The sequence below is a fragment of the Geotrypetes seraphini genome, chromosome 10, assembly GCF_902459505.1.
Source record: "Geotrypetes seraphini chromosome 10, aGeoSer1.1, whole genome shotgun sequence".
NCBI classification, from domain to species: Eukaryota; Metazoa; Chordata; class Amphibia; order Gymnophiona; family Dermophiidae; genus Geotrypetes; species Geotrypetes seraphini.
The window spans coordinates 107,433,780-107,447,078 of NC_047093.1; the positions used below are offsets into that span (position 1 = coordinate 107,433,780).

The 13,299-nt window shown below is 47.0% G+C and overlaps 1 protein-coding gene across 3 annotated transcripts in view; it reads left to right on the forward strand.

Annotated features, from left to right (window-relative positions):
- NDOR1 (NADPH dependent diflavin oxidoreductase 1) overlaps positions 1 to 13,299 on the forward strand; it is a 260,429-nt gene that overhangs the window by 155,046 nt on the left and 92,084 nt on the right. For all 3 annotated transcript variants that reach the window (XM_033961410.1, XM_033961409.1, XM_033961411.1), the window contains exons 8-9: positions 3,685 to 3,806; positions 4,902 to 5,122. In XM_033961410.1, the coding sequence (XP_033817301.1) occupies positions 3,685 to 3,806; positions 4,902 to 5,122 (343 nt within the window). The remainder of the gene's footprint in view (positions 1 to 3,684; positions 3,807 to 4,901; positions 5,123 to 13,299) is intronic.

The window sequence follows — 13,299 nt, forward strand, 5'->3', positions numbered from 1 at the left end:
TGCTTGGGTTCCAACTGCCGAAATCTCTGTTAAGACTTACTCCAGCCCATCTACATCCTCCCAGCCATTGAACCTCTCCCCAGCCCATCCTCCACCGAACGGCCATACACAGACACAGACTGTGCAAGTCTGCCCAGTACTGGCCTAGTTCAATATTTAATATTATTTTCTGATTCTAAATCTTCTGTGTTCATCCCACGCTTCTTTGAACTCAGTCACAGTTTTACTCTCCACCACCTCTCTTGGGAGCGCATTCCAGGCATCCACTACCCTCTCCATAAAGTAGAATTTCCTAACATTGCCCCTGAATCTACCACCCCTCAACCTCAAATTATGTCCTCTGGTTTTCCATTTTCCTTTCTCTGGAAAAGATTTTGTTCTACGTTAATACCCTTCAAGTATTTGAACGTCTGAATCATATCTCCCCTGTCTCTCCTTTCCTCTAGGGTATACATATTCAGGCTTTCCAGTCTCTCCTCAAACGTCTTCTGGCGCAAGCCTCCTATCATTTTCGTCGCCCTCCTCTGGACCGCCTCAAGTCTTCTTACGTCTTTCGCCAGATACGGTCTCCAAAACTGAACACAATACTCCAAGTGGGGCCTCACCAATGACCTGTACAGGGGCATCAACACCTTCTTCCTTCTACTGACTACACCTCTCTTTATACAGCCCAGCATCCTTCTGGCAGCAGCCACTGCCTTGTCACACTGGTTTTTCGCCTTTAGATCTTCGGACACTATAACCCCAAGGTCCCTCTCCCCGTCCGTGCATATCAGCTTCTCTCCTCCCAGCATATACGGTTCCTTCCTATTATTAATCCCCAAATGCATTACTCTGCATTTCTTTGCATTGAATTTTAGTTGCCAGGCATTAGACCATTCCTCTAACTTTTGCAGATCCTTTTTCATATTTTCCACTCCCTCTTCGGTGTCTACTCTGTTACAAATCTTGGTATCATCTGCAAAAAGGCACACTTTTCCTTCTAACCCTTCAGCAATGTCACTCACAAACATATTGAACAGGATTGGCCCCAGCACCGAACCCTGAGGGACTCCACTAGTCACCTTTCCTTCCTTCGAGCGACTTCCATTAACCACCACCCTCTGGCGTCTGTCCGACAGCCAGTTTCTGACCCAGTTCACCACTTTGGGTCCTAACTTCAGCCCTTCAAGTTTGTTCAACAGCCTCCTACAAGGAACTGTATCAAAGGCTTTGCTGAAATCCAAGTAAATTACATCTAGCATATGTCCTCGATCCAGCTCTCTGGTCACCCAATCAAAAAATTCAATCAGGTTCGTTTGGCACGATTTACCTTTTGTAAAGCCATGTTGCCTCGGATCCTGTAACCCATTAGATTCAAGGAATTACACTATCCTTTCTTTCAGCAACACTTCCATTATTTTTCCAACAACTGAAGTAAGGCTCACCGGCCTGTAGTTTCCTGCTTCATCCATACATATCTCATTATTATATAGAAAGGGATTTATTTACACATGATATTTCATTCTTCATAAATAAAATATTCAATTGGACTATAAACAAATGTAAAAATGAACGTTCCATAACCCCCTTTCCCCCAACTCCCAAGTAGCAGCAACAACAAAATCACTCACACTGTTTACTAGGGTTACCAGATATCAGGGAAAACCCAGACATATTCTCTTTTTCATGGACTATCTGGGTGCCCCGGACGGTTTATGAAAAATGGAGGAGTCTGTCTGAGTTTATATGGCTCAGCCGGCTCTCCCGACTCCCCCACCTATTTCTTCAGCTCCCCTCCCTCCATTCTGTTTTTCCAATCCCCCTCCCTCCCTTTATCCATGCTGTTTCTCCAGTCCCCTACTGTCCCTCCGCCGACCTCTGATGCTGCTTGCTTCCCCTCATGATCTATCTCCTGACCCTCTCTCCTCCCTCCTCCCTGGTTGGTTGCCTTAATTTAATCTTCAGGCAGCCGGCGGCAGTAATAATGAGGTGAGCTTGCTACTGCTGGCCTACCCTGGAAGCGCTTCTCTGCAAGTTCCACCTATGCGGGAACAGGAAGTCACTGCAGAGAGACAGCTTCCAGGGCAGGCCGGCGGAAGCAAACTCACCTTGTTGCTGCTGATGTCGACTGCCCAAAAATTAAATTGCAGCAGCTGGCTGGGAAGGAGGTAGGAGAGAGAATCAGGAGATAGTTTGTGGGGGAAAACAGTATCAGAGGTCAAAGGAGGGAGGGAGGGAGAGGGTTGCTGGAGAAACAGCATGGAGGGAGGAAGGGGGCTGAAGAAACAGCATGGAGGGAGAGGGATGCTGGAGAAACAGCATGGAGGGAGGAAGGGATGACTGGAGAAGCATTATCAAAAGGAGAGAGTGCAGGAGAAAAGATAATGAAATAGGGTAGTGCTGGATGGGAGGGGAAAGACAGAAATAGCAGAAGAGGAGGTTGGAAGGAGAGAGGGGGCACCTGAAGGAGGGGTTGGGGTTGGAAGGAGATAGAGAGAGAAAGAAAGAAAGCACATACAGGGGGTGGAGGGGGAAGGAGAGAGAGAAAAGCACCCTGTAGGGTAAGAGGGATGAAAGAAGAGAGAGAGAGAAGCACTAAGGTACAGAGGATGGGAAGGGGGGACCAAGGAAATGGGTGGAGTATGGGCAGTGCTGTAGGTCGTGTCCTCTTTTTTTTTTTTTTTTTCCACAAATACGGTAACCCTACTCTTCACTATTAATTTGTTTACTCGTTGTGACAGTAGATTTGTTCAGTCTGTCTTATAGAATCTCCTTGAGGTTTAGAAACCAACTGTATCCCCACCCCCAGGCCCATTTTACTTGGTTTAAAGACTTCCTATGAGTAAAAAAAATATGGATAAAAAGCTTGTTGCCACCAAAACCAATTTTGTTCTCTGTTGGCAATACTTTACATTATGTTTTATTATTGAATGTTGCCTATAGCTAGGGAGTCCTACGTATAAGGATTTTGCTATCCTGTTTAACATAAAAAACAAGGTTTTTACCAGTAGCGGATGCAGGAATCAAAGGTCTCATATACTCTCCCACCTTCCCTAGGAGAAGTTTTCTAAATAATCTATTTAGGAACTGAGGTTGCCCCATGTGACCATACAGTATAACATAACATAACTTTCTTTTTCTTTTTCTTTTTTTTTAATTCTTTATTCATTTAAAAAATGACAAACAGGTGATTAATATTAACACATTACATTACTAATAAAATATACAACACTTGACATTCTTATACATATAATCCATTTAAGTAGAAATTATAACCCTTTCCCCCTCACCCAACAATTCTTCAACAGAAATCCAATCATTAAATAAATATATTAATCATCCAATTTCCCCCCTCCCCCAATAAAATACATGTATCCATCAGAAAGGAAAACAATTATCATTTATTACAATAATTCTCTAATTATTTGGTAACTTTATTTTTCTATACCGCCTTAATCAAAAGAATTCTAGGCAGTTTCCACAGAAGAGAAAAATTGGACAATCAGTGAAATATGGGAAATATTGCATGTGCACAGTAGACTGTACAAAGAAGTTCTAAGTCAAGAAGGTTAAATGTCACCCATTCAGTCTTATTGTCCTCAGAAAAACACCTGCTACAAATAAACATCTTGGTTTATTCTCACTATGTTGTGCCAGTGTGGCACTGGAGATGTGATAATATCTTCACATCATGTCTTTCAGGTATTCTGCTGGGGATGTGGTGATGATCCAGCCTCAGAACATACTAGAAGATGTCCAGCAGTTCTGTCAGCTTCTGCAGCTCAACCCCAGCAAGAGGTTTATTCTAGTTCCGAGTGATCCTTGTAAGTAATGCCCCAGTCCTCTTGGTCTTTTTTCCCCTTGCACATTCAAATCCAGAAGAATACTGCTAGATTTAATGGGTCTGTTGTTCAACAGCAGTAGCAAACACCTTTGTATGTTGAGTAATGTTATGAGTTTGAGTAGTGCTTCTGAACATACAGTTATGTGACAGTCAGTGCTACCACTTTTCCATTTGCGTTAAACCTGTTACTTCACCAGCTTAATTTAAAAGGATAAGTATTCTGCAGAGCGACTGAATTTTGCTGCTCTCTGAATATCTTTTTGAACTTCCTGATTCTGGCCTGCCTCTAATCCAGGGGTCTCTAAAAGATTTCAGGCTTAAACATTTTAATTGTCAGAACTTAGACATCTTTAAAGGTCATCCCTGTACGTTTCCCTGTGGGATGTCCATGCTTCATATAATCGAACTGTGTTAGACATCTTTTCGTTATTACTTGCTTTCCAGAGATGTCAAATGTCGGTGACGTAAATGTGCATATGCACGTTCTATCGATTATTCCCCTTCAATGCACAAATCGTCTTTATTCAAAGCCTTTGCAAATTGTTTCATCTGGCTATCATTATGATTCTATCTCGTGCTACCAAAGGTTCATTGATTACATTTTGTCCTCCAACCACCATATATTCCCTCGGAGGCCAATCTTTTTTTGCCCAATGTTCATGTTTGGCTCTACTATCCCAAAGGCATAAATTCAACCATATCTAATAAACTAGAGCTGATGCAGTCTATCCAATGCAGTTTTCTGAATTAGCACCCAAATAACCCCAGGAACAGGTAAAAAAAAAAACAAGGCACCACAAACATTTTTTTATCCATCATAGAATTTTAATTTATTCTGTGGTTTTTTTCGATTTAAGTTGTAATCTGCTTTGAACCTAAGTGGTGGTGTTGGAATACAAGTGGTATATTAGAATAGTTTATATTAGTCTTGGAATGCCTAAATGGAGTTACCCATTTGTAGAATTGTATCTTTAAAGCAGCCAGTGTAGAGCTCTTACTCTTGTGGTGGTGCAGGTAAAAAGTTAGTGATATTGTCATCTTGTTATGCCTGTATATTTTTTTCTTTTCTTTGAAGCAACCTCTCTTCCTGCCCATCTGCCACAGCCTTGCAATGTACAGTACCTGGTTGAACGTTACCTGGATATTTCTTGTGTCCCACGACGCACCTTCTTCCATTTGCTATCGCACTTTTCTTCAGATGAGTTGGAACGGGAGAAACTACAAGAGTTCAGCTCTGCCCAAGGCCAGGAAGAACTGTACAGCTATTGTAACCGACCACGCAGGACCACCCTAGAGGTAAACAAAGGACTGACTGCAAGAAATGCAACGTCTCGGTACACAGAAGTTCATACAACCAGAATGCAGTTTAGTATTCTGGTGGTAAAGGATCTGAACCAATTCCTCTTTGTGATGTTACTGTGGCCCCTCCCAAGCAAGCACTCAGGGAAGACAGCAGATTTATCTCTCCATCCCCCATCTCTCTTGCACTCTACCTCTAGTTCTTCCCCCGCTGCCTCTGACTGACTGACTGTGACTCCTCCCAAGCAAGCACTCAGGTGACCTCACTAGCTTTACTATCTATTTAATCTGAACCCTCTCTGGGCATGTGCTCCTTAGTGCACTCCTTTGTGCACCTCCTGAGGGCACCTCACTATTCTCACTGCTTCACTTCTTGTATATTTAGGCAAGCTGCAGCAATGAACAATATATGAGTGTGTGAAAGAATGTATCTGTTATAACCAATGGGTATTGTGCATATAAGCCTAGAATTGTAGGATATGCGGGTTATACATTTTTTGATAAATAAATATTTTTAGTTCCTTTCTCTGTTTCTCTCTTTATCGCTCCAATTCATTTTCTGATTCTCATACTCACTCTTTCCAATCTTACTCCCTTTCCCTCTCCTCTCCATACCACATGTCTTCACTATCCTTCTCCTTTTCCTATCCCATCACCAGCCATCCCATCTACCTTATTCACTGCATTCAAGCTCAAGCATTCTCTCGCTTCCATTCATCCCTTTTCCTTTGAGCCCCACCCATCTTCATCATTGTCGTCATTATTCCCCTTTGCTTTGGTGCACACTCTTACTCCTTTTGCTCACTGCAGGGGATGTCAATCCCAACCCTGGCCCTCCACACCATCTGCTTCCCCACATTCGTAACTGCCCTAACTTTTAACCTATTATTCTTCAGTCCTCCTCTCTCCCTTTTTTATGTGCCTGTGGAATGCTCATTCTGCCTCCAACAAACTGCCCTGCATTCATGACCTCTTCATCTTCCAGTCCCTCCACCTGCTTGCTCTAACTGAGACATGGATTTACCTTGAGGACTCCACTGCAGCTGCTTCCCTCTCCAATGGTGGCTACCACTTCTCCCATACACCACACCCTACAGGTCGAGGTGGAGGTGTTGGGCTTCTTCTCTCTCTCCTTCTTGCAGATTCCAACTTCTTTTCGCATCTCAATCCCACAGCCTTTCCATATTTGAAGTCCATTCCATCCACCTATTTACTCCTCTTCCTCTTCGGATAGTGGTCACTTATTCTTCCCCCAATATGTCCCCTTCCTCCTTTCTCACTGAATTTGACTCCTGGCTTTTGGGCTTCCTTGATTCATCATCTTCCTCCCTCATTCTTGGGGATTTTAACTTTCACCCTGACAATCCCACTGACACTTATGCTTCTAACTTTCTTGCCTTAACCTTGGCATTTGACCTCCAGTTGTGCTCCACTACCTCCACTCATTGGGATGGCTAATGCCTTGATCTTGTCTTTTTCTCCAACTGCTCTCTCTCTATAACTTCTCTACTTCACTTCTTCCCATCTCTGATCATCGTCTGATAACCTTGCCCTCAGCCATGCCAAGTCATCACGAAAAGGTTTCAAAATCTTCAAGACCTCGATTCTTCCATGCTCTCAACCACTGTTTCGCCTCTCCTTGCTTCCACTACTTTAACCAAGTCTGTTCCCGAGGCTGTCTTGTTGTACAACTCTATTCTCTTCTCCGGACACCCTTGCTCCCACTGTTCCCTGCATACCAAACCTCAACCTTGGCTCACTCCCAGTATCCACTACTTACGTTCCTGTACCTGCTGTGCCGAGTGCGTTTGACTCAAATCTTGTACACACGCTGACTTTTTTCACTTTAAATTTATGCTGACCTCTTTTAATTTTGCGTTTACATGGGTCAAGCAAGACTAATACATCTAACTAACTCTCTTTCTTCCAACTCCCACCGTCTCTTTGCCATGCTAAACTCCCTCCTCAAGGCGCTCTACCTCTGTCCTCTCCTTCTTTCTCTCCCCAGAGTATGACTGATTGTTTCCATGACAAGTCCACAAGATCACTATTGAATTCACTGCAGTCAAATCCTTCTCCCTTACCCACCATCTGCTCTCATGACCTTCAAACTCACACCACCCCTTCTTCCTTCACCCAAACAACTCGGGAAGCACCCTGTGCCTGGTCCCACTCTTGACCCTCCGTCAACTACTGCTGACTTTTCTTCCTTCTCTGAAATCACGGAGGAAGAAACTGGATAACTTCTGTCTTCAGCCAAGCCTACTACATGCCCCTAAGACCCTATTCCCACCCCTCTACTTAACCCCATCTCATATACTGTTATCCTTCCCATCTGCCATATTTTCAATCTAACCATTTCCACTGCAATGCTCCCTGATGCTTTCAAACATATGGTGGTTATGCTGCTTCTCAAAAAACCTTCACTGGACCCCACTTGCCCGTCCAACTATCTCCATGTCTCCCTTCTTCCATTTCTATCCAAGTTACTTGAGCGTGCTGTTCTCTATCACTGCCTTGACGTCCTATCATCTTGACTGATTCTTGATCCTCTACAATCAGGCTTTCACCCCCAACACCACAGAAACTGCCCTCACCAAAGTCTGCATTGACCTGTTCATGGCCAGATCTAAGGGCCTTTACTTGATCCTCATTCTTCTTGACCTGTCTGCTACCTTTGACACTGTTAATCACAACTTCTGTATCACCTGGTAGACTAGTATAGTCCTTACGAATGGGTTATATGCCTCACTGCTACCAGCAGGTGGAGACTGAGAACAAACTTGTATATCAGGATAGATTCCCCCCCTAGCAATCCAGTCTGTCTCAGTCTCCGTAGCAGATGGTAAGACTAATTTGGCTCCCCTCTTAGCACTGTTGGAACTTTGTTTTGGACTCCTGGGTTCCCCTTTGTGCTGGATAGAGCTTGGACGGGTCCTGTTTGGGGATCCGTCCGACCTCGGGGGTGTTAAACCAGACGGGTGTCATGCTGGGTCCCTCCCCCCACCTTCCTCCACCTCCCCATATTTTTGTACAAGTGCCTCAGCCCCCTGGTTGGTCAGCCCTCCAGCTTTGAGAGCCATGGAGTCTGTTCTGTTTAAGTAAAAAAAAGCAAAAATCCTAAAGTGTGCCATTCTAAAGGGCTCATTTCCCTTTAAAACTGCCTTTTTTTCTGTGTTTTCTCAACTAACCGGCACTTTTCCTTGCAGCTGGGGTAGTTTTCAGCACAATGAGCACTTTTAAAGGGAAAAAGTGCTGATTGTGCTCCAGATGTGAGCTACTCGCGGCCGGCCTGTGCAAGCGTTGTGCAGGCCGGAGCTATAGGGTAGCCTCGTCGGCAGTGGATGCCGGTGGCCAGGGCATCCCGCCGCATATACCTCACGAGTCGGCTTTGGATCGCGGGGAACCCGGCATGCAGAGGGTTCCCCAGCCACCAACGGTCAAGGAGAAAAGGATTCCCTTGCTGCCGGAACAGCTGGGGATTCCCTTGTCACATCGGTCGGTTCCTCGGCCTCAGTGTCAGGAAAGTCCCAGGCTTTTCAGACGCAGCAGCCTGCAGAAGCTCCAATTTTGGTGGTTTCAGGTCCAATTTCAGCGGGAACCTCCTCCTTCATTTCAGTTACCTCAGGTAATACCGAGGCAAGGTATGGCAGGGTCCCCTGATGGGGCAGGGAGTTCCTTGGAGCCATCAGAGGTCTTTCCCCCTGAATTTATGTTAGCACTTTGTAAAGCTTATGTGCTGGCGACTGGAGGTTCACTCTGGGGTCTCGGGGGGGGGGGGGTTCCCTCAACATCTTCTCTGGTGTGGCCCCATACAGCGGCCCCTCTACTCCTCTCTCATACAATGCCCGAGGGTCTCTTAGGATGAGGATTTTTGCCCAGAGGAGCAAGATGTGATGGATAAGGACTTGGACCCATGGGGAGATTTCCAGGAACCTCTTGGGGGATCAGATTCCGCCAGCGAGGGATTCGAGCACCCCCCAGCTGTTGAAGATGCAGCTGTGGTGCGCATTTTTCAGCGAAAAGAACTTCATGAGCTAATTCTTCAGGTCTCCTCAGTTTTGCTTAAGGGGATCCGCTCTGCTTCCCTCTCTTTTCCTACGCATCAGGATATTCGGGATATTATGCTCGCACAGTGGCAGGTGCCGGAAGCTCCCTTCAGTTTTGCGCGCTCCATGGCCTGCCTGTTTTCCATTCCTGAAGGGGATAGGGACACTCTGAAGTCGCCTGTTGTGGACGTGGTGGTCTCGGCCATCTCTAAGAGGCATATTGTGCCTGTTAAGGGCGGTGCAGCCTTGAAGGACCTGGAGGAGTGTAAGTTGGAGTCCTTCCTTAAACAGAGTTTTGATGTGACAGCTCTGGCGGTCCAGGCAGCAATGTGTGGCGGGCTGGTGGCTCGGGTGTGTTTTTGCGAGTCCGAGCATGTGCTTGACTGAAGATTGGGAATTGCTTAAGCACAAGGTGGCAAAGATTGAATTGGGTGCATCTTATCTTTCAGATACCATGTATGACCTCTTGCGATCTTCTGCCAAGTCGTTGGCGTTTGCAGTGACTGCTCGCCGTACCTTGTGGCTTTGCGCTTGGTCGGCGGATTCAGCGTCCAAAGCTAAGTTGACAAAGTTTCCTTTTAAAGGATCTTTCTTGTTTGGTGAGGACCTGGACAGGTTGGTTCAGACTCTCACTGATTCTAAAGTGCCTCATTTGCCTGAGGATAGGTCTAGGCCGCTGGCTCGAGGTGGTGCTGCTCATGGGCGTGGGCGTGATTTTTTCCACTTCCGCCCTGGTCAAGAGGTTGCCTCTTTTCAGTCTCTTGGGCTCCCTAGAGGCAGGTTCTTCCAGCGCATCCAGTCCTTTCGTGGGGCCTGCCGAGATGTGGGTAGGACCCCCGCCGGGTCCCCTGCCACCTTTCCTGCCCAATGACTCATTGCCAACACCCGTCTTGGTTCCGGTGGGTGCCTGGCTGAGGAATTTTTATCCAAAGTGGGCAGATATCACGTCCAATCAGTGGGTTCTGTAGGTGATTCGGGACGGTTATGCTCTGGAGTTTGCCCATTCCTTGCCAGATCGTTTTCTCACTTCTTTGCAGGTGGCGTGGAAGCAGCAGGCCTTTCGCCAGACCCTTCAAAGATTGTTAGATCTCCACGCGGTGGTTCCCCTGCAGGAGTGGGGCACAGGTTGGTACTCGATTTCCTTTGTGGTGCCAAAGAAAGAAGGGACCTTTCTGCCCATCCTGGGTCAACAGGATTCTTCACGTTCCTTCCTTCCGCATGGAAACTCTGCGGTCTATGATTCTGGCAGTTCAGCCGGGAGAGTTTCTGACCTCTAGATCTGACCGAGGCCTACTTGCACATTCCTATTCGGGCCTCCCATCATCGCTTCCTGCGCTTTGTGATCTTGGGGCAACACTATCAGTTCTGTGCACTTCCCTTTGGTCTGGTGATGGTGATTGTTGTGGCGGCGTTGCGAAAAGAGGGCATTCTAGTTCATCCCTACCTGGACGACTGGTTGATTCGAGTGAAGTCGTTTCAGGAGAGCACCGGGTCATAGCTCGGGTGGTGGAGTTTCTGCAGTCACTGGGATGGGTAGTCAACCTTTCCAAGAGCTGGTTGTCTCCATCTCAGCGTCTGGCATATCTAGGAGTGCTGTTCGACACCTACTTGGTCTTCCTTCTGGAGACCCGGGTAAGCAAATTGCAATCTCAGATTCGCCTGCTTATGGCGTCCCGGTGTCCTCAGGTGCAGGATTTCCTCCAAGTTTTGGGGTCGATGGCGGCTTCCCTCGATATAGTGAGGGGGTCGCAGGCCCACATGCATCCTCTTTAGTATGCTCTTCTTCGGAGGTGGTCGCTTCAGAGGTACAGTCTGGATCACCCTGTTCCGCTTCTGGGCTTGGCTTGGGGCAGTCTTTGTTGATGGCTCCAGACCCCCCATCTTGTAAAAGGGGCAAGTCTGGACCAGCTGCAGTGGACGGTGCTGCTCATGGATGCTAGTCTTCTCGGTTGGGGAGCTTAGTGTCTAGGTCCAGGGAGGAGGTTTCTTGGTCAATCAATGTCTTGGAGACCAGAGCCATCCGTCTGGCGTTGTTAGCCTTTCAGCCCTTTCTGATGGGCAAGTCAGTCAGGGTTCTTTCGGACAATGCCACGGCGGTGGCCTATGTCAATCATTGGGGGTCATCCGGAGCACTTTGGTGACACAGGAGGTGGCTCTGCTCATGGTCTGGGTGGAGTCGCACCTTCAAGAAATATCAGCATCCCACATAGCTGGAGTGGAGAATGTTCAAGTGGACTTCCTAAGTTGTCACGTGCTAGATCCGGGAGAGTGGTATCTAAGCCCCGTGGCCTTTCAGTTGATAGTGCAGTCTTGGGGGTCAACCCCTCATGGACCTGATGACTACAAGCATCAATGCCAAAACGCCACGCTTCTTCAGTCGTCACAGAGACGGTCAGGCCGAGGGCCTAGATGCTCTGGTTCAACCATGGCCATCGGAGGGGCAGAGTTCTTCTCTGCATAGTTTGTCATCTGGGCCTTGTGGATCTGGTGGCTCCGGACTGGCCCATGCAGCCGTGGTACGCGGATCTGGTGAGGCATCTGGTGGCGGAATCTCTTCCTCTGCCTTTCTTGGACGACCTTCTGACTCAGAGCCCCATTCCGATGTTCAATCTGGGTCTCTTCTGTCTTATGGCTTGACTCTTAAAAGGGATTGCCTAGGTAAGAAGGGGTATTCAGATAAAGTGATCTCAAACTCTCTTGGGGTCCCGAAGACTTTCTACCTCTCGGGCTTATGTGAGGGTTTGGTATCTATTTGAGGAGTGGTGTGCTGCCCGTGGAGTGGTCTCTTTTCACGCTTCCCTGCCTACCATCTTAGAGTTTTTGCAGGATGGCCTGGACAGGGGACTGGATTGGTCTTCATTCCGGGTTCAGCTTGTAGCCTTGTCAGCCTTTCGTGGGTTATTGAAAGGTCAGCGTTTGACTGCCATTCCTGATGTGATTTGCTTCTTGCGGGCAGCCAAATTGCTCAAGCCTCCCATATGACCCTCTGTTACTTCTTGGGATCTAAATTTGGTTCTGTCAGTTCTAGTGCGCCCTCCTTTTGAACTGTTGGGTGACTGTTCTTTGAAGGACCTTGCTCTTAAAGCGGTCTTCTTGGTGGCCATTACTTCAGCTAGACGTGTTTCTGAGCTGCAGGCTTTCTCTTGTAGGCTCCCTTCTTGGAGTTTTCTAGGGAATGGGTTGTCTTGAGGCCTGTTCCTTCCTTTCTGCCAAAGGTAGTTTCTCCTTTTCATGTCAATCAGGCAGTGGTCCTCCCGGTGTTGGGTAGCCGGGAGGGCTCTTCCGAGCAGAGACAGTTGTGCAAGTCAGTCGCGTCCTTCGGTCTTATGTGCAGAGGACCCAGGAGATCAGGAAATTAGATCATCTCTTTGTCCTTCTAGCGGGTAAGGGGGATGGCGCTTCTAAGGCTACTATTGCGTGCTGGACCAAGGAGACTATTGCTTCCGCTTATCTTCTGAAACAGGAACCTGTTCCAGAATTTCTCAAGGCTCATTCCACTAGGGATCAAGCAGCTTCTTGGGCTGAGTCTTCACTAGTGCCTCCAGTGGATATTTGTAAGGCTGCAGTTTGGTCTTCCCTGCATTCCTTTGTCAAACATTACCGTGTGAATGTTCAAGCATGTCGGAATGCGGTATTCAGTGCACGTGTTCTGGTGTCGGCTCTTCGGGGGTCCCACCCTTAATGGGTACTGCTTTGGTATGTCCCATTCGTAAGGACTATACCAGTCTACCAGGCAATACAGAAGGAGAAATTAGGTTCTTACCTGCTAATTTTCTTTCTGTTAGCCTATATAGTCCCCCACCCTATCTGTCTTTGTGACGTGATTGCGGGGTTTTGTTTTGCTCGCTTGCAGATTTTGTGTTTCTCTGCCAGGGAGAAGTAAGAACAGCGGCTATGGCTTAGCTGGTGAGATGTGGGGATGTTTCTATACCAGGATTAAGTCCGACACATGTTCCAACAGTAGTTTATAAGTATTTGTTGTTTTCCACTCCTGTTTGGAGTGTGTTATACTGTTTTCAGTTGAAACCTTTCCTAGGTTCTGCTTGGCTATTCTGCAGACTGGATTGCTAGGGAGGAATCTATCCTGATATACAAGTTTGTTCTCAGTCTCCACCTGCTGGTAGC